General features: G+C 34.2%; 1 protein-coding gene across 2 annotated transcripts in view; it reads left to right on the forward strand.

Annotated features, from left to right (window-relative positions):
- LOC130655524 (uncharacterized) overlaps window positions 1–21828 on the forward strand; it is a 31769-nt gene that overhangs the window by 4676 nt on the left and 5265 nt on the right. For both annotated transcript variants that reach the window (XM_057458295.1, XM_057458296.1), the window contains 9 exons: window positions 208–474; window positions 611–856; window positions 1868–2134; window positions 2530–2766; window positions 15489–15704; window positions 15782–15929; window positions 16835–17212; window positions 17586–20686; window positions 20786–21436. In XM_057458295.1, the coding sequence (XP_057314278.1) occupies window positions 208–474; window positions 611–856; window positions 1868–2134; window positions 2530–2766; window positions 15489–15704; window positions 15782–15929; window positions 16835–17212; window positions 17586–20686; window positions 20786–21436 (5511 nt within the window). The remainder of the gene's footprint in view (window positions 1–207; window positions 475–610; window positions 857–1867; window positions 2135–2529; window positions 2767–15488; window positions 15705–15781; window positions 15930–16834; window positions 17213–17585; window positions 20687–20785; window positions 21437–21828) is intronic.

Here is a 21828-nt window from a genome sequence, read left to right on the forward strand (position 1 = left end):
TTTAGATGTGATTTTTAAAAAAGGATTTACTATAATATATATAGTGGTCACTTATGTGCTCAGTCTGGAAAGACAAAGATTTTTGAGTTATAGAAAGTTGAGAAGGTTAAAAAGGACTTGTTTGACTCTCCCCCTTTTTGTATTTTAAATTAATTTTAATTTAGTCATTTGAATTTTAATTTTCCAATGCTTTTTTAATATACACAGGTTAATTTCCCATCTCAACTGATTCATTTAAGCAAAAAGGCTGATCGAGCATTTGCTAATGGAGACTGGCTTTTGGCTAAAGACTTATTTCTAATGACTGCTGAAAAACTTTCAGTTGACGCAAAGTACAAACAGTATGAATGCAAAATGTGCACTTTGGCTGCGATATCTTTTTTAAAGTTAGGGAAGGTGGAAGAATGCTTTGGTTGGCTTAACAGATCCAGTTCAGTGGATAATGACGTTATGAAAGAAACATTATTGTCTGTGGTAAGTTCACAGTAAATTTTACAATATAGTAATATTGATTAACATATATTTTATATTATATATTTTTGTAAAGCGTTTTTAGGTTGCTTTCCTTAATTACTTTTTATTTATTATTGTAAACTTTACTTTTTCTTAGCTTGATGGAGATTTTCATCACATTTTTTACTCAAAGTTATTGCAATGCATTGAGGAGAAAGAATTTGAAGTTGTTCTTCATGGAATGTCTTTTCTTGCCGGAAACAGTGATGACGAAGAAAAAATAAACGAATGCTTTTATGCAAAAGCCGAGGTTGTATTTAAATTAAATCACGATGTGGAAAATAATTTTGAAGAAATTATTGAAGGATCAAGTATAAAAAAAGTTGACGAAGGTTTATTATTAGTGAGTTGAGTTTCTTCCCATTCGTATCACCAGATTTAAGGCTGAAATACCACAAACACGAATAAATGAAAACAAACGGACTAATGTAAATAAAGAAGACATCTAAATTTCTCATTTGTCCTTAGTGTCATTAGTGTCATTATAGTTTAACTCGAAATTGCCAAGTTTCCTAATTTACCAAAAAAACTGTGTTACTGATAAGGAAAAATGTCATTGTAATACTTTTACTTTAAAAAGTCAACAAAATGACACCAAAACTTCTTGGCAAAAAGCCCTTACATGGTATCATCATCGCGTTGAGCCTTGCGTGAACTACGTAGACCTGCTTTATTGGGATGTGGCTCATGGTTAAAATGTAACGATAGAGCAGTAATTATAGTTAGACCATTCGATATAAATAACTAATGTGTACGTGTTGTTTTTCCCGAGAACTTAAAAACTGTCTCCCCGCACACCTCATTAAAAGGAGGAAAATATATCTATCCCTAGCGGTTTTGTAGTATAGTTTGCTTACTCTTCACTCTCTTATAAAGTAACCATAAGACGCTTGGCAAGGGAGTTTGATGTTCTGTCTTGTCTTTAGGTGAGACCACCCAACTTTTAACCCCAATCTATTAGGGAGGCTAAGTTTGCTCACTTGTCCTCCAGAGTTAACGCTCCTGCTGTACCCATAGTAATTTTTATAAGAATCTTTGCAAGGCGGTTTGAAATTCTGTTTTCTACGAGTTGATTTTACAGGGGCAAGAAGGTTGATTGATATATTAAGATTCTTTATTAACCCAAGAAAGAGTGTTGCAGCTTTGTTTTGCTAACACCCAGAGAAATGATACCACATTGTTCTATTCTTTTCATTTACTCCAAGGTTATTGCCTCTGGAAGTAAAAATAAAGACGATAAGAACGAAAGATATTTAGACAATTAGCTTTTTTGCATTCATATTATTTTTAACATGCATTAATTGTAATTCTCTTTAGTTGCTGGTGATTGAAAGTAGTTTTCTTATTTTTTAAGAAAATGTGTGAATACTGGTGCAATCTCGGAGAAGCAGAGATGGAAGAAAAGTTATTTGTGGATGCTCAAAGGACGTTATGGCTTGTGGTAAATATGTGTACCGTGTGGACAATCAATCAAGCAAACCAAGATAAAATAAAATATATACTTGCTTCGTCTTTTGTTTATATGGGTATCCTAGATATTGGGTATACTCATTCTCCGGTGAACATTAAAAGTAATAAATTTTTCAAGAAAGCTGCTCAATATAATGTTGATGTAGAAAAGGTTAGTTTCAATAAATATTCGTTAAGTCATTTTTAAAAATTCTGCCAACCCTTTTCCCTTTCTTCTCTTACATAAACGAGTCCCAATCAAAAAGCCTCTAAGTCTTTATTAATATTCTTCTTTGAATGTCTGTTTTTTACTTATTTGCATCCCCCACAATTACAATTGTTGTAATAATTCTAAAAATTTCCTCTTCCTTATTATGTTATTATGGTCTGGCTCATTACATTTGCATATCATCTAAAAAAACTAATTCCATGCAGCTATTTTATTAAAAAAGTATGCTTCAAATGTTCTATGTTGTCAGCTTCAGTTAATATCACTGGAACAATTTAAACATAACTACACTTTACTGAAATGATGAAGCTTTACTTCTAATACCTTAATGTTTATAGGGATTATTCAAAAAATGGGATGAAAAAATCAGAAGATTTTCGAATGTTCGGAAATATGAAATTGCAGGACGATATGCTTTTAATAAGCATTGTGTTGCCACCCTCCTTTCATATGGAGGTCATCAAAAGTGTCAAAGCGCTACCGATGTGGCACTTTGTTTTGTTCGTATGAATCGCAAAAAGGAAGCGATAAAGTTTGTGGAATACGCGTTAAAGATGAATTCAACACCCGACATAGTATGTGTTTTTACTGTATTAATTCGTTTTAATTTTAATGTATTCTTTACAACAGTGTAAATTGTGCAGAGTCACAATCTGTACTATTCCAGTTCACCACAAATGTTTACACTAAATGTAACAAATAGCAGCTTGCAAGGTGTAAAATCTGGTTATACAAACATTTTTGTCAGTACATAACATATGGTCTCCCTCCCAAAAGTTAAACATAAATGGCAAACAACAACAGCAAAAGCCGAAAATTTGAAAACACACCGTTTTAACTTGTGAAATATAAAGCAACTAATCGGTTATTTCGGTCTTTTGCATAACGTCCTCTTCTATAGAAGTTTGCACAAAAATTTATAAATCAACCAGTTAAACACCAAAAAATAATTATTTCCTCTACAAAACATTATAATTTAAAAGTAAGTGGTTTACAAAGAGTAAACTCAAGTCAACAATAATCAATTTTTTTAGCATCTTGCATTAATGTCTTTCTCATAAGATCTTAGACAAAATGCCAATGAAAAAAATCGAAACAATTTAGAAAACATCTAATTTAAATCTAGGAACAGCCTTCATTGGCCTTTCTCAAGAACCTATACAAAATGTAGAAAATTAATAGTAAACTGCATTAAACAAAAATTTGCAAATTTCAATTGTTTCATACAATCCTTTATCAAAAATCTAAAATATTATAAACAGCAGTTTACAAAAAGTAATTCTAAATAAACAAAAATCAGTTTTTTTGGTAATATTGCACATGGTCCTTCCTGACAAAGGTTTACAAAAAATGTAAAAAAGAACGGTTTGTGAGAAGTAACCCAAATCAACTAATCAGTTCTGTCGACATTTAACACTTTCTTCACCCACATACGGTTACAAAAAATTTAAAAAATCCACAATTTGGCTGAACTCAAATTTAGCTTATTTCGTCTCCTACAAAAATTTCACACGAAAATTTAAAAGTGTACCATCTTACTTTGTCATATATAGAGATGTTAGAATCCGTTTCAGTGTTTTATGACATTAAAAGTTTCACAAAATGTAAAAATCACCTAGTTAAGGTCACAAATAAAAAATTTACAAAATCTAATTAGTTCGGTAGGGTCCATACTGCCCCTGCACTAAACATTTTAAAAAGAGCGATTACCAAGGTCTAAATTTTAAATCAACAAATTTTGTTATTTTGGTTATATTGTAAACAGTCCGTCCTCACAGACTATAAAAAGAATCGTTTGTGACGAAAAACCCCAAATAAACAAATAGTTCTTTAGACATTTTGCATATTTTCTTCACCCATATACTCTTACAAAAATGTCAAATGACACAATTGGACACAACTAAGATTTATTTAGATTTATCAAAATACATTTTTCGGTATATTGCATACTATCGTCTCCCACAGAATTTTTACCTGAAAATTAAAAAAAAAAAAACGTTTAGGCGTATCAAAAATTGGGGAAACTAAAATAAGTTATTTTGGTTTTGCACACCATCCTTTTCAACAAATGTTTACACAAAATGTCCAACAATAAAAAAAAAATACAAAATACAATTAGTTTGGTATGATCTATACTCTCCTTTCCTAAACATTTTAAAAAGAGCGATAAACAAGGTGTAAATTTTAAATCAACAAATTTTGTTATTTCGGTTATATTGTAAACAGTCCGTCCTCACAGACTATAAAGATAATCGTTTGTGACGAATAACCCAAAATAAACAAATAGTTCTTTAGACATTTTGCATATTTTCTTCACCCATGTACTCTTACAAAAATGTCAAAACACATAATTGAAAACAGCTAAGATTTATTTAGATTTATAAAAATACATTTTGCGGTATATAAAACACGTTCAGGCGTATCGAAAATTGGGGAAACTAAAATAAGTTATTTTGGTTTCACACATTATCCTTTTCAACAAATGTTTACACAGAATGTCACACAATAAAAAAAATTACAAAATCCAATTCATTCGGAACGATCCAAACATGTACTAAATCTTTTAAAAAGAGCGGTATCTGGGTGCAAAATTTAAATCAACATATTTTGTTATTTGTTAATATTGTATCGAGGACGGTCCGTCCTCACAAAAAACTTCAGATGGGTAAACTCAAATCAACAAAAATTTGTTCAAAACCGAAGTTAAAATCAAATTTTAAGAATATTTTGTACGATATGCCATGTGAGGGGTGGCTAGACACGGTCGATGTATTTTAAATGTATACATTCAGAACACATGACTCACATTGATAACAATAATATTAATAATCTCTTTAATAATAGCCGTATTTTGTCTGTGTGTCCGCGAGATCCGCGTCCCGTAACGGAATCACGAATTTTTTATAATGCGCACTAATACCAAATGCTATATATTTTTTTCCACTTTGTTGCGACAGGTTAATTTAAAGGACAGGCGACCCCGTGGAATGGCTTCACTGCGAACGGTCGTTTACTTCTAACTGACGCCGTTTTCTCGTATTTTTGAAGTTTTTTTTGTGATTATATTGCTGTGTTCGAGAAAAGAGCAGAATAATTTATAACTAAAAGATGAAGAAACTTGCGGTGATTATGGTGGTACTTTTTCTTACAGAGATTGGTGGGTTATCAACTCAAAATGCTGAGAATTGTGTGAAACCTAACAATCATCAACGCTCCGACAAGGTTCGTAGATCATCACCGGTTCTTCTTTACAAAAATCACGTAGCAACCTTCACTCTTATACTTTCAGGAGATATTGAAACCAACCAAGGACCGGAAAATTGTCACTTATGTACCAAGAACATTCGTAAAAACGCTCCCAGTGTTACATGCAAAGTGTAAAGACTCAGTCCATCAGTCCTGCTTGCGGAATAACAATCATCACCTCAATGCGCAAGATACTTTTGAGTGGTCATGCTGCCGTTGTCTCTGTTCTCAGTTACCTTTCCATAACACCAGACTATTAGACAACGATATCATTGATCCAGTTATTCTTGAAGAAGCACCGTTTGATCAGCATTTAGCTTTGTTGAACAATAACAGACACAGAACTACCATTTGTCATCTGAACACCCAATCAATCACCTCATCTTTCGCGAAATATGAGACAATGCTTCATACATATCAGTTTGATATCATAATGATGTCTGAGACTTGCCTTAAAGACAACACCCATTTGCTGAAACACGTCACCATACCTGGGTATAACTTTTAATACAATAACAGAGCAGTTAAGCGTGGTGGTGATGTCAGTTTATACATCCGTGACCAGTTCAAATACAAGGCACGTAAAGACATCATGAAGAAAGACGAAACTATTGAAGATCTCTGGATTGAAGTGAAAGGGAAAAACGCTTCTTACCTTTTAGCTGCTTTCTATCAGCTGAGTTCCATCAATGGCGAAAAGATCGACTGGCTGCAGAAAGTTCAATCTATTGTATCGTTCGTATCAATTACCTGGACTGGTCCGATTATCATCACCGGAGATTTCAATATTGACTTTAACAAAAAAAAACACATCACCATACGTAAATTACCAACAAATCCTCAATAGCCTGGGTTTTAAACAACATGTTGAAAAACCAATCCGTATTAACAGAGTCATTGATCATATTATTACGAACTTACACAAGATCACTCATCATGATGTGTTACCCTCTGACGAGATTAGTGACCATGATGCTCCTTATATAATATGCAACATCACAAAACCAGAATTTGAGCCACGATACAAGTACATGCGTGCAGAAAAAAACATAGACATCAACCAATTCGTTGAGGATGTTTCTAATCTTCTGTTTAACTTGGTATACGCCTTCAATGATCCAGAAGACCAAGTCGACACTTTTAACAAACTGTTTCTATCCTGTCTAAACGAACACGCTCCACTGGTCAGACAAATGATCGCTCGTCCTCCAGCATCATGGTTGAAAGACCCTGAAATTATTGTCAAAACGTCCCAAAGAGGTTTGGAACACCATTCACCGTATTCTAAATCCAAATTCAAAACGTATTGATGCTGATCCAGAAAAATTAAATACACACTTTAACAAGACTGCTGAACGCTTCCTTAATTCAGTTCCAAAACCAGAACAACTGCTGAAAGAAAGAATTCAGAATCTTCCAGATACAGATGATGCCTTTTGCTTCTGACGCGTAACTTACGAGGAAACAAGGAAGATGATTCCTAATTTGCGCAACGACTGTTCAACAGGTCCAGATCAGATTCCATCCAAGTACCTAAAAATTTGTGTTGACTCAATTCCGAGTCCCAGATGTCACATAATCAACACCTCGATAGATAATAAGATATTTCCCAGACAATGGAAGATCTCCAAAACCAAACCTTTACCAAAGGTAGACCATCCCAACGAACCTAGTGATTACCGTCCAATTTCTATCCTTGATAAAGCAGGTATCAGAGCACCTCGAAAGAGAAAATCTCTTTTCCATTCACCATTCTGGCTTTCGTAAAGTACACTGTACAATAACCTCATGCACAAAGCTGAAAAATGACATCGTGACAGCGATGCATAGAGGTGAAATAACCTTAGCTGTGATGGCAGATTTCTCTAAAGCATTCTATACTGTAGACTGTGAATCGCGGATAACTAAACTCCATCAGCTAAAATTCTCAAAGACATCCATGTACCTCCTAGCAAACTACCTTTCGAGTTGACGCCAATTCACCCAAGTCAATGATAACGTATCACAAGAACTTATTGTAACGAACGGTGTTCCTCAAGGTAGCATCTTGGGTCCGATACTTTTCAACATCTACGTATCAGATATGAGCAGGGAAACAGATGCGGAGTTGATCCAGTACGCTGACGGCACAAGCATATACCGTTCCTGAAAACCAAAAATGTTTGATCAATGTGTCACGAAAATGAATGAAGATGTATCAAAAGTGCAGTCATGGTCGAAAAACAGTAGCCTCATCTTCAATGCGAAAGACTAATTCCATTCTTTTTTCCACAAAGCAAATGGCGAAACATCACGAGTTTAAATATGAAATATTCTCAACAGACGGAAGTAAGAGCAAACAGACCTCCGAACTCAAGCTGCTTGGTGAAACGTTCAAAGAAGACTTGAAATGGAACAGCCATATCAATAAAACCACATCTTCATCATTTGGCACACTAAAAACACTAGCTCACTTGAAAAGGTTTTTATCCTTCATACTTCGTAAGCAACTCGCTGAAACACTGGTGTTAAGCAAACTGGATTATGGTAATGCAATCTATCACGGAGCACCAACATAATTGATGAACCAGCTGCAGAGAGTACAAAATGCAGCTGCAAGTTTTGTACGCTCTCGTTATTCCAAGATCAATGACGTTGTTGGACTCAAGTGGCTTCCAGTGCAAGAACGAGCCGAGTTCAGCATATCCAAACTTGCTTGGAAATCTATTAACTGTGACGATTGGCCGAAGTTCCTGCCAATGCAACAAATGAAAGAACCAGTGCGACCATCACGTCGCCAACAAAACGACGGTATAAAGATTGCATGCATGGTCAACGTTCCGAATACTTTTGAGTACGAAGCATCAAAAATATTTAACAATCTGCCTGGCAACTGTAGAAATGCAAAAGTTTACTCGGACTTTTGCAAAAACACTAAAAGTTATCTGCTAGATAAATCATTGGCTCGGAGCCTAGCCTAATTATACTTCTTGTTTGTGTACCTTATTGTTTGTTTGTTTTAGCCTTTTTGTCTTCTACCTATTATTTGCCAATCAATTTTATTTTATCCTCGCCACTGCTACCACTATTTTTCATTGAGCACCATAGGCAGGCTCCCTACAGTATGCATTAAAACCAAGTCCAACTTTGCCTCTGTTTATAACTGTTTTAGTACTTACTGGGTTTTAATGCAAACTGTGAAAAACATGAATTTAAGTTTAAATATGTTAGTGATTTATATGACTATATTTTATAAGATCTGTACAATCAATAAGATTTTCGACTACCTACTTTATCAGAATCTCTCTTTTTTCCAAGTCTATTTTCTCTATATTTTATCATTCCTAATCCGCCAGTTTTGTTTTTGTTTCGCATTTTCAACAACTCGTTTTAGAACATATAGCTAGTATGTTTCACATAATTATCCATCTTACTACTACTTGATCTCTTCTATAATTCTCTTTCTAATACTTTTGTGAAACATACTATAGCACATACGAATATCATATGTTATTTCAAGAGAAGAGCCATTTTGTACAATTATGGAGCTGAAATATAACCGTTATTATTATTATTATTATTATTATTTTCCACGGGCTAACGACAAAGTGGATTATGTTCCTTATTACTATTTGCTTTGATAAAGTATTTAAGACATCGCCCATAAAATTGCACTGTAATTTACCAAACTTTAACATTAAAATATATTAACGTCAAAGTTAATTAATGAAGTCATTACAGTGCATCTGAAATTTGAGGGCAAATAACTTGGACACGAGGTAGTGACGTCAATGTTTTTCACCGCCTGTGTAACTTGGGACCACCAAGGACCAATTTGGGCAATATTCCCAAACCTGGGTCCCCAAATCCGTTTCGGAATGGATGGGTTAATGACGTCATCAAAAAACCTCAAACCCTAATATCTCTGCAACCGTTTATCAAAAGTACAAGATCCTATACTTTTTCTTCATCAGCGTTTAAAAATCCATACTATGAAGGCAGGTATACAAATTTCCAAAGAAAATCTTTAGGTTTTAAGGGGCCATTGCTGACGTCAGCAAAATTTTTAAACCATTATTAACCGCTCATCAAAAGCACGTGATCATATACATTTTCTTGATAAGCGTTTTAACCTCTGCACAGTACAGGCAACGAATAAACTAAATTTCGCCAAAGTGTTTTGTAATTGCACTGCTGACGTGAGCAAAAAATCTTAAACAACCTATTTTTCCATTGTCCTTTTGCCTAAGTGGATTTCTCCACGGGCCTTATCGACTAGTCGATCTATATAATAATACGCCAGTTCCGTGTGCCTGTAACAGGCAAAGTGGATATGTTCATTTTCCTTTGATGTTACTGAAATTTTCTTCGAAGTAACCGAAAAATGCATGTCTAATATGTTGAATTTTCTGACGTTACGGCGCGACGTCAATAACACTACTTTAACGTCAATATCCTATATTAAATTAATGAAGCCGTTACAGTGCATTAAAAAATTTGAGACCAAATAACTTGGAAACGAGGTGGTGACGTAATGATTTTTCACTGCGTGGGTAATTAGGGACCGCCTGGGACCAACTTGGATAAGTTTCCCAAACCTAGGTCCCCAAATCCGTTTCGGAAGGAATGGGTTGATGACGTCATCAAAAACCTTTAAACCACAATATTTCCGTAACCGTTTGTCAAAAGTACATGATCCTAGACATTTTCCTGATCAGTGTTTCAAGATCTATACGATGAAGACAACAAGTATACAAATTTTGAAAAAAAATTTTAGGTTTTAACGGGCCATTGACGTCAGAAAAATTTTTAAATCCTTATATCTCATTAACAATTCATCAAAAGCACGTGATTAGATACATTTTTTGATCATCGTTTTCAGCTCTACACAATAGAGGCAACGTAAAAAACAAGATTCTAATTTATTTTTTTATGGAAGGGTTGCTGACGTCATCAAAATTCATATGACGCTTATTTTTCATTTATATCATGCCTCAGTGGATTTTTCCACGGGCTTTATCGACTAGTAATAATAATAAAAGCAAATGGGAGTTTTCTTACTTTTCTTACTATTCGCTTATGATCGATTACATTCACCACCTTTGTTTTTGGACCATCATATTCAAAGCCCGAATCAGCTGATTCATCTGGTTCGTGATATTGATTAAACACAACTTTTTAAAATCGTCAAAATTTCTACTTAAATTGTCCAGAAAAAATCTGGGAAGTCTTTTTTCTGAGTATTTATGTGTTGGAACTCGATTTTTCTTGTTTAATTGTTTTATCATCCCTTTCTTCACTACCTACTAAACTACTGACACAAATCCTTTACAAGGAAATTCAGAGTTCTTATTTTTTGCATCAAATTTTCCTATAGATCTGTAAGAAACCCTAAATTATCCTAAAATTGTGAGCTAAAAAGAGAGGGCGATGTGAGATTGCGGTTTTACGTTGCAGTCTTTTCTGATTAAAAGTGACCCCTTGAATATTTTCTCCGAACATATGGGATATATATATATAGCGAGACCTATGAACAGCCAGATAGAAAAATATGCATATCGAAAGTGCCAGATTGTTAGTTTTTTTCTATCCGTTATCAAAAATGCAACATCTTTTTAAAAAAAAAAGGTTTTTAAGGTTTTACAGAGATGTAAAGCTAAAAAAATCTTTTTTGTCACTTTAAGCGGTTTCCAAAGGAACAAATGATGTTGAAATTATAATGTTCAAGGCTTGTATAGGATCTAGAAAATTATCCACAGAATGCAAACCGACATTTTGATCTAAAGAGATAAGATTCTCTTTTAAAATTTAAAAGTCTTGGAAAGAGCAAACGCGTGCCATTTTAAGTCCACGAGACAGAGGTGAGAATTAGAACATTTTACGCACTATACATACTATATACCTAAAGCTCGCAAATTTTATGTAGATTACGAATATGAATGAGAATAAGCCTAAAAGCGTCATTTTTGACCGATATTTTACGCTTGACTGCATCATACCCAATATAATTGTAGAAACTGTTTTGGTCTTACTGAAATTTTCTATTCTTCGTATCTCGAGATATAGATGAGTATTACAGTCCAAATTTTTGTCATAATTACTTCTTAACATGAGATTTAGAAAATCTAAAAAAAATTTAAGAAGGCTATCATGGTTGCCATGGCAACATGCTTAATTATGCAAAATTAGCGATTTTTCAATATTTTTATAACATTTTCGTCTTTTTAATAGGAAACCGATTTCAATGTAGTTATAAGCAGGCATTCGAAAATTTCAATGCTAGTTATACCTAATAACAGTAAAATATCACAGAAAGGGTTGCCATTATAATTTGGTAGTTTTGCGGTTATTAAATTTTGCGGTTAAAAAGTTAGTTCCATTAAAGTATAACTAAAAATTAAACAGAGTAAATTCACTAAAATACAAAGTAAACATTTTATGTAGTTATTGAAAGTCATCAAATTCATCATCTTCAATATCATATATGTCATCCTCGTAATCATTTTCTTCAAGTTCGAAGTTCATATTCAAGTTCACAGTTTTTACATTTACATGCACTTGAAGCCATTTGTAATACATACACAAATCAGTTCACATTTGCGACAGTCACTGGAAATAAGATCTAAAACCTGAAAGAAAAGTCATGCATAATTGGTCAATCGAATAATAGTAATCTGATAATTAGTTTCAGGTCAATTTCTATTAGGAATACTGAATTACAAAAGTAAATTTTAAAGTTATTGTTAATGTTAACGGATGTGAAGTTAGCCAATACAATACCAAAAACGTTTTTAAAAAAATAAATTAATACCTCATCAGGGGCTGGGTTACAGGTCATTCATTGGACATCTAGTTTTCCATCCTCAAATATCCATTCTTTTCTGTGTGGTTGTGAGATATTCTGGTAGGGTTCTTTGCATTCTAATCTGCTATTTCTGCTATTCCCTGGTAATTTGCTCTATGGATATAGTAAATCAATTCATTCAAACATGGTGGTAACAAATCAACTGATATCTTCCCAATTTTGCGACAGTAGATAGCATATTTCAACTGATTGATACTGATCTCATTGCCAATTTTTCCATAGATTTGGAATGCGAATTTATCCAATGTTTTAACACTTTCTTCTGTTACATCTTCCTTATATCCAAGGTTTGAGAAACACTCCAAATAATTTATGTCTTTACACATTATTGATAGAGGTTACACTTTTCTCATCTCTGCAAAGGCACTGATACTGTCACACCCACTGAAGAAATGGTATCCAAGAATGGCATCAAGAAACATCCCTTTTTCACAATTTGTTATGTTCACATTGGTAAAACAATTTTAGCCACGGCATTAACGTCAATTATCCTTCTTTTATTACCAGTGCGAGTCATGAAATGTAGATCTGTTTCAATATTTGTACTCTTTAAAAAAAGGATAACGAAAACATTAGTTTCTGGTGAATAGATGATAACATTATTGTTACTATAACTTGCATGCTGGGCATGCAAAAGAAGACGAGTATGAGCTTTTTCGTGGTTTGATAAAAATTACGCTGACTTGATTGAATCCAGAAGAGTAAAGGAGAGCATTTTTCCCAACTGTGACGAAAAACTCCTTGTTTTTTGAGAAGGCTTAGCTTGTTTTTCCATGGTCGATGAAAAATTCAACAATCATATTTTTGTTGTCATTCGAAAAAACGCGGCAAGCTCCATTGCTTTACGAAGCATTAGGAATGATTTTTTGCAACTTTAATTCACCAATCGACTAGCGATTTCGTTCTAAATCTTTGATGTACATATCACGGTATATATCGAAAACAACATCAACTCGTTTGCATTTTTTCCCTGTTGAAAGCACATAGTAAAAAAGGCTTTCCGCAAACTGCTCAAAAGTTTTTATCCGACGCATAACTGCCATTCCGTAGAGACTCATTGCATTATTCGCTGGAACTTCATCAATAGGGGGAACATATACTTCAAATTTGTGGAACAGTGCTGCCTTTGATGTTTTCTTCAAACTTCCATCTGTTTCAGCAAAGGCTAAAGGTACAGCTCCAACCGAATAACAAAATAATTCAGAGGGATTGACATGTCGAGCTTGGGCAATAACCGCAATTTTGGAAAATAGATCTTTACTGCTTTCAATCAACACGACTTTGTCCTTGAGTTTGAAAGACTTTTTTGTTTTTTACTTTGAACGGTGGTATGTTGGGTCTCTTTATGGTACTATCATAAGTTGAAGGCGTTCTTTGATGAATTTTTCCCATTCTTTCTTCCCTCGGTTTTGGCATTCAAGATTCTATTAGATACGTGATCAGATAAAGAAATGTCTTTAAATATTGACAATCTTTTTCTTTCAAATTCTTCATTTATAACATTTTTATCGATATGGCTTTGTTCATCAAACTGGTTTTCTTGGGTTAATGAAGGAGGATCTTTCCTTGTGTATTTTTTTAGCATGTTTTATAATAATGAGCTTCTTTAGCGAACAAATCCTGTTTTCCTGTATATTGCGTCAGCTGCACGATCTTCTGAGCAAGAAACCAACTGTTCTAGAATTTGGTTTACATATTTGTTTTTCTCGCAAAATATGCATGTTTTGGCAGTATGTTATCATCAGAGTCCCTTCTCCCGGTACACCGCTCCCCAATCTGCATCTCATTTGGTTCTTCTAATGTTTCGCAATTTCCTTAGTCTTCATTCTATCTAATGTAAATTTCATTGTCAAAATGCTGTAACAACTACGGTGTTAAAAAAGCAATGGTAGCGGATTTTCATTATTCTCTACATTTTCTTCATTCTTATTTATTGGTGGTATTTCAATAGGGAACTTTCTTATTGATGCTGCTGTCTGAAGAGTTACCCACGTATAATGTTTCACTACTCTAGTCAGCTTTTCTTTTGAATCAGTACAGTGAATACAGCATACCTGAAATGTTGTAAATTTGATAATGGGATTAATATAGACACCAAAAAAGTGTCTGTTAAGTCAATTCCTACAATGATTGAGAAGAGTATACCTGGACATTTTTCTTATTGTTATTCTTCTTTGATATAGTCTTTTCTGCTTTGGTGAGATTGGATTGTTCTGACTTCTTTTTCGATAGTTTCTTTTTTAGTCCCATTATGATTTATTAGTACAGAAATTTTATATTAATTTTGATATATCTGAAAATATAAATGATCTTCATGTTGAAACTTAATTTTACCTTAAGTTATGGCCAAAGTTCAACTATAATCTCCAGCCTAATCTAAAATGGACACACAAAGTGACTTCACTCAAAAAATACTTTTTCACAAATAAAACATAAAACAACATACATAACTAACAACATGGAGTAAGAACCTAAGAAAAATAAAACAAAATAATTATTATATAGATGATATAACTACACTGCATGTGTAAGTAATATGGTGCACCATTTTTCTACTGATTACTCTAAAAGTAAATGCTAAGAAGTAGGAACACCGGTTATTAAGTGGATATAACTAGCATTGAAATTTTCGAATGCTCCCTTGTAACTACATTGAAATCGGTTTCCTATTTGAGAAATCTTTGATAAAAAGACGAAAATGTTATAAAAATATCGAAAAATCGCTAATTTTGCATAATTCAGCATGTTGCCATGGCAACTATGGTAGCCATTTTGAATTTTGTTTTTTTGTTTTTTTTAAATTCTTATGCTAAGGACTAATTATGCCAAAAATGTTGACTTTATTACTCATCTATATCTTGAGATACGAAGAATAGAAAATTTCAGTAAGATCGAAAAGGTTCCAATTATATTAGGTATGATGCAGTCAAGCGTAAAATATCGGTCAAAAATGACACTTTTAGGCTTATTCTCATTCATATTCGTAATCTACATAAAATTTGCGAGCTTTTGGTATATAGTATGTATAGTGCCTAAAATGTTCTAACTTCCACCCCTGTCCCATGGGCTATTTGGCATAACTTTTATGTTAGTTAATTCATCTTATAATATCTGTACATTGATAAAGTTTGATTTCATATTTTTAGCTCATATTTTCAGCAGGTCCAAATTTATGACGAGATTCCTTTAAAATTTTTCATATTTTAGACGATCTCTAAGCAATGGAAACATATCGCCGAAAATTTGGAGCTTGAACAGTCGATCCAAGTGCTCCAGTGGGCCTTGAAATGTGCTCCACTTCATGAAAAAGCAGAAATAGCAGATTTAAATGCAAAGTTATCGACAGCATATCGTTCAATTCATAACAACAGCGATGCAATCAGATATGCAAGAGAAAGTATCGACACTCTACCTTCATATCAGGTACATTTTTTTAAGAAAGCAATTTTTCTGTTTCTTCCACATTCCTTTAATTTTAAACTTTACCATACTTATGTTAGGGCTATTACGAACTTGGTTGCTGTCAAGAAGTAGACGGATGTTTTGATGAGAGCTGGAAGACTTTCGAGAAAAGCTTCACGTTAACAGAAGATTTTACATTAAAATCTGAGTGCTTGGCACGCTTGTTAAAAGTTAGAAGAAAATCAAGTTAGTTAGTTGTTTTTAATTTTTGTCGACGCTGAATTATTTGTAAGAAAAAGTTAGGGATTACTTATTTTGGCTCTTTTCATGACTGACTGCAAAAGCAACTGCATAGCAACGTGCGTAGCAACCAATTTTACCGTTTTTAAATAGTTTTTCAACTACTTTACCTATAACAAATTTCAATGCATACATGGACCTTGGCATAAGATGCTGCACACATGAATAGGACTTAGATGCAGAGGTGTTAAGGAAGTCAAATTGGCATCATTACACGTCAGCATTTTAACATCTACACAATAGACGTAACGGGTTTGTGTACTGATGGATTATAGCTAACGTCATGAAAATTCAAATGACAGGTGTTTTCCATTTATTTTTGGTTTTTTCCACGGACGCTAATCGACTAGTCTAATATAGTAATACGCTGAGTCTGTCTGTTTGTACGGTGTGCATAAGCACAGCAACAATTTTAAACCTTTATATTTTTTTTTAACTTTTAAATTACCCGTCTTTATGCATTATTTTAATCAGAGTTAAGTTCTAAATTATAAAAGCAACAAGTAGACAAATTTCTAAAAAAAAAAAAAAATTTTACAGATGGATCATTGCCATCATCGAAATTGAAATGACATATCTTTTCCATTCTTCCGCCTGCCTGTTACAGACAGACAAACGCAACTGGAGTATTTGAATATTACATCATTGTAGACCCTAAGGATATTTTTAACCAGAAACCACAAGTATATTCGAATACGATTGTAAACACATGCAGTGTAATAATTTTGTGTAATTATTAAGACTGAATAAAAAACCCAGCATGTACCGAATAAAAAAGTGATTGATTGAAAAAATCTGCAATTTAGTTGCAAAAGATGATCCTGTGTAAACAATGAATTTGTTGCATTTAGGTGACAGACGCAAGAAAATCAATTTGATTGTGCGCAAAGTTGTCTCAACTGAAACATTTCAAATACTATACCAAGATCATACCCGCGAGTCGTGGGAAGTCATTGAAGACATGTTTTTTTACTCCTCTTATGCAAGTAATATTGTTCTTGATAAAATTTCTCTTTCTACGGTTATAAAATACGCGGCATCGGAGAAACTGGTGCTGGAAATAATCAAACGAGGATGCATTATCGATAGTACATTAGGTGATCCTGTTAAACTAATGTTGGCAAAATCTTGGTTTGATGCAGCAGCATTTTTAATTTGCTTTAAGAGCAGAGATTTAAAGTTGCGGATGAATCCATTACTGTATAGCACGAAAATGGTTCATGAAACAGGTAAATAATGTAACTGATTGATTAACATCTCACAACCAATTAAGGCAACTGTGTTTGTTATTTAAAAAGCTAATTTTAACTGACGTTTTCTAGTTGTACTTGTACTACAATAGTTTGTTATACTATGACCTAAAATATTTTTTTATCAAACTGAAGTAATGTGTTTGCGAGTGTTTACGTTTTAAGTCTCATTTTTTCTGCATAGACCGGCATTCATGTGTAAGCAAAAATTCCCCTGATAATTATCTTTAAGGGCCTGTAGAAAAACGCTTGTCCTGCAAATTCTGACATTGCAACTGTGAGAATAGAAAAAGTTCCTCCTGGCTTGTGTAAATAGTCCCTTATCATATGATGTAATATTATATATATATAGGAGAAATGAAGCTCGTGTACGCGTTGGTGAAATTGATGCATGCTTCTGATATTAAAAGCCAGTTACCCTCCTGTTTGATTTACTGTTGTGATGGTCAATGTTCTGAAATAAAAATACAACTTACCAGATATATGGTATCATTGGCACGTGATTTACATTACGCAGTTAAAAGACACATAGTGGCTAGAAAGTTGGTAAATGCGGATAAAAGATGGTCTTTGATATGTCCTTCAGATGATAAAGATGAAGAATATCCTGAGGAAAAAGTAGTTTACAAGCCTAGCTCTTCTATTAATACGAAGAAGAAAAAGAAAAAAACAAAGAAGAAGAAAACAAAAGCAGCTCAATCTATATCTAACACAGAATCTTCCGTTTTTGATCAAAATACTAGTCCAGTGCTACACAAGTCTGATCAAGAACAGGTATACGTGGATCAGTCAAAAGAAATTAAATCATTAATAGAAAATCTTTCGTTTAAAAAAGAAAAAATGTTTGACGAGCCTAAAGAGGAAGTCATAGCCCAAGGAGATACCAACAACGTGGCTATAACTGAGACAGAAGATGACAACATTGATAGTAACATGGACAGTAATGAACCTGATGAAATAAATGATCAGGATGATTTAGAGGAGTTAACATTTGATGGTCTTGCTTGGGAAGTAGAGTGTACTCGTGATACATGGAATGTATTAAGGGATAAAAAGTTAGACCGCACAATGAAAAGAAAGATTATTCGCAAAATAAAGAAATTAGCAAGTGGCGAATGGCCAAGGGATATAGCAAAACGTTTGGAGAACGTACCACATGAAATCAAATTGTATGAGGCAAAGATAAATAAGGGTAGTCGAATACTTTGGGAACGTGCTGTGTCATTTTCCGCTCGCTGTAGTATGTCTGTTGCTGACACAATTGATGCTGAGTTGGGTGCGGTGTATGCTGATAAGATCCGCATTTGGAATATTGCATTGCAACACGATGATGTGCCCAAAATGATTGAGAATATTATACACTCCCATAAACGCGGACAAACATGTTTGATCAACAAAAACCTTAAAGGTTTTAAAGAACCTCAAAAAGTCAGAAGCGAAAAATTGCCTAACATCTACATTAATGAAAATTATGCCAAAGATGTCTTAAAAAAAATGTCAAAGCACAAACCATTACAATCCGAAAAAAACGACAGATATGCTTTTTTCCCACCTGCCAGCCCCAATCAACAAGAATATCACATTTTGAAATTTTATGCTTTTACGTCCGCAATGGCAAGCAGAATTCTCAGTTTAAAACACTCACAATATGACTTTCCTTTTCAAGTTAGTGAACTAGAGCACACTATAATAAATCTCGAGCCAGATAACAAATGCTCTATACTGCTGCTGGGTAGAAGTGGGACAGGGAAAACGACCTGTTGTCTGTATCGCTTGTGGAGTCATTACTTAAACTACTGGAAACGAGCTCAAAATGCAGGTCCATGGCTGCCAAAGTATTCCCTACCTAATAAGCCATGTGACCAAGACGAAATTCAAGAAGAAGTGGTTTCTAACATTACTGTTTCTCCGTCTGAAGACGAAACTGAATATATTTACCCATGTCTGTGTGTGGATGAGTGCCGTTGTGAAAGTTTGATTTCTCAAGTATGGGGTGAAGACACCCACACAGCGGAAAATTATAAAAAAATTGAGAACAGTAAAATTAGTGGGAAAAACATGAGTGTGATTGATGAGGATAAAAACAGTAACAATGAGTTACATGAAGAGAATAGTGACTTGGAACATTTGCGTCAGCTGCTTATTACAAAGAATGATGTTTTATGTTCTGAAATAAAAGATAACTTTTGTGAATTATGTCGTGGGAGTGGCATTGAATTTGTGCAAGAGAAGAATGAGGTGTATAAGAACATTAGAGACATTCCTGCTGAGAAGTATCCTTTATTTATTACTACAAAAGATCTGCTATTGTTGCTAGATGCCTCTTTGGTGGGAGATTCGTTTTTTAAAAGAGATGCAGATGGTAATATGCTAGAATATATCCAAGGCTGGGGAAAGCATAAAACCGAGCTTTGTTGTTTACCTCTCGTGGACGAAGATGAAGACATGGAATGTGAAGAAAATACAGAAAAAATCGAAGATGATAGCGAGTGTGCTGTACAGATAAGTAGACGGACGGAAGTCACTTATGACGTTTTTTCTAAAGAAATTTGGCCAAAAATCTCAAAAGAAAAGAAAAATGACTGTCATCCTTCTCTTGTTTGGATGGAAATTAAATCATTCATCAAAGGATGTGTGGAATCTTTTTTAAATGAAACTGGTATTCTATCGATGGAAGAATATCAAGAGATTGGACGTAAAAGGGCCCCCAACTTCACAGGTGACAGGGAAAGTGTTTATGCCATGTTTAGCCAGTACGAGAAAGCAAAAAAATCCTTAGGCTATTTTGACGAGATGGATGTTCATTTTAACATTTACAAACGATTGAAAAAATCAATCATTCCAGACTGGGGCTTCCATCAGGTGTATGTAGACGAAACTCAAGACTTCACTCAAGCAGAATTACTACTACTTTTGCGATGCAGTTTGAATCCTAACGCCATGTTTTTTTCTGGTGACACTGCTCAAAGTATAATAAACGGCGTCGCATTTAGGTTTTGCGACCTTCGATCTTTATTTGTCATTGCTAAACGAGAATTGGAATACAGTAACATGCCTTTAGTTGCAGTTCCAAAGAAGATTCACCAGTTAACACATAACTATCGATCACACAGTGGTATCTTACAGCTAGCTTCTGTTATTGTGCAGTACCTGAAGTTATTATTTCCTGAGTCATTTGACCATTTGCGACCAGATGTTGGGTTGTTTCCTGGACCGAAGCCTGTGATTTTGGACACTAGTGATTTTTCAGAACTTGCTATGTTGTTGCAAGGCAGTAAACGTGAAACTTCTGCCATTGAGTTCGGAGCACATCAAGTTGTTCTTGTTCAGAATGAGAAGAGCAAGGCGAATCTTCCTGCTGAACTAAGTTACGGTTTGGTTCTAAGTATCTATGAAGCAAAAGGTTTGGAGTTCGATGATGTACTACTATACAACTTTTTCAAGGATTCTGAGGTATGCTTGGTTATAGAACAAATTTACTTTTTGTCTTTTTATGTATTTTTTGTTTGCCTACCTGCCTGTCTGTCTACATAAATATACGTTGTGTTTCAGGCCTCGGAAGAGTGGAGGGTGATTGCAACGAACATTGACATGATTGAAGATATCCAGCATTCAGATACTAGCTTACAAGTTTTGCACGCGGACATTTTAGAGAGTGAAACAAGACCTTTGGAATTTAATAGAAATAGCCATAAACTTTTAAATGCAGAACTCAAGAAATTTTATACTGCTGTAACCCGTGCAAGAGTTCATGTTTGGATCTTTGATGAAGATAAAACGAAAAGAGGCTCAATGTTTGAAATGCTTATCAAGAAATCTCTGGTTAGAGTGGTTAAACTAGACAAGAATTTTGATGCAAAAAATCTCTTCGCTGAGAAATCTACCCAGGCAGAGTGGAAAGAAAAAGGCATGGATTTCTACACGAAAAAGCGTTGGGAATTGGCTCTTAAATGTTCTGAAAGAGCTGAAGATGAGGAGCTAAGGAAAAGATGTGAAGCACAAATTCAAGGGGAATATGCATTGGAAAAAGCACGGGAGTGGAATGTAAAACGCAGTCGGACACAACTCCAGAATGTATACAGAGAATTTGAAAAGGCTGCAAAGTTGTTTTTGGAAAGTGAATTAGTTGAAGAGGCTAAAGTGTGTCTTAAGAATTCAAAGCAATGGTGTAGTTATGCTCGAATTTGTGAAAAGCAAGAAGAGGTACATTTTTCTTTGTTTACATTTTTCTTCAGCATTTTTTGAAAAACTCTAGGCTTTCGAATTTCGAATTTTTAAAAATACCTCAACAAATTTTATTTCCCTCAAAAATTTCTGACAATAAAGTTTTACTGTTGTTACAACTAATTTAGAATTTAAATATTCTCTTTTGCTCTTGGGAGGTACAACCCGGGAAATAATATTTGTGAATTGTTCGTTTTTTGAGCTCTTTTCCGAAATGGGCAGACGGCATTACTTGGACATTGCTCTGCTGCAGAAATCCTACTTTCACATGGGTATTATAGGACAACCCGCGACACAACTCGGAAAGACTCGAGATATAATGGAATTGGGGCATGTTCATGTCAGCATAAATTAGCACGCTTGATTTTAGA

The sequence above is a fragment of the Hydractinia symbiolongicarpus genome, chromosome 8 (assembly GCF_029227915.1).
Source record: "Hydractinia symbiolongicarpus strain clone_291-10 chromosome 8, HSymV2.1, whole genome shotgun sequence".
Lineage (NCBI taxonomy): Eukaryota > Metazoa > Cnidaria > Hydrozoa > Anthoathecata > Hydractiniidae > Hydractinia > Hydractinia symbiolongicarpus.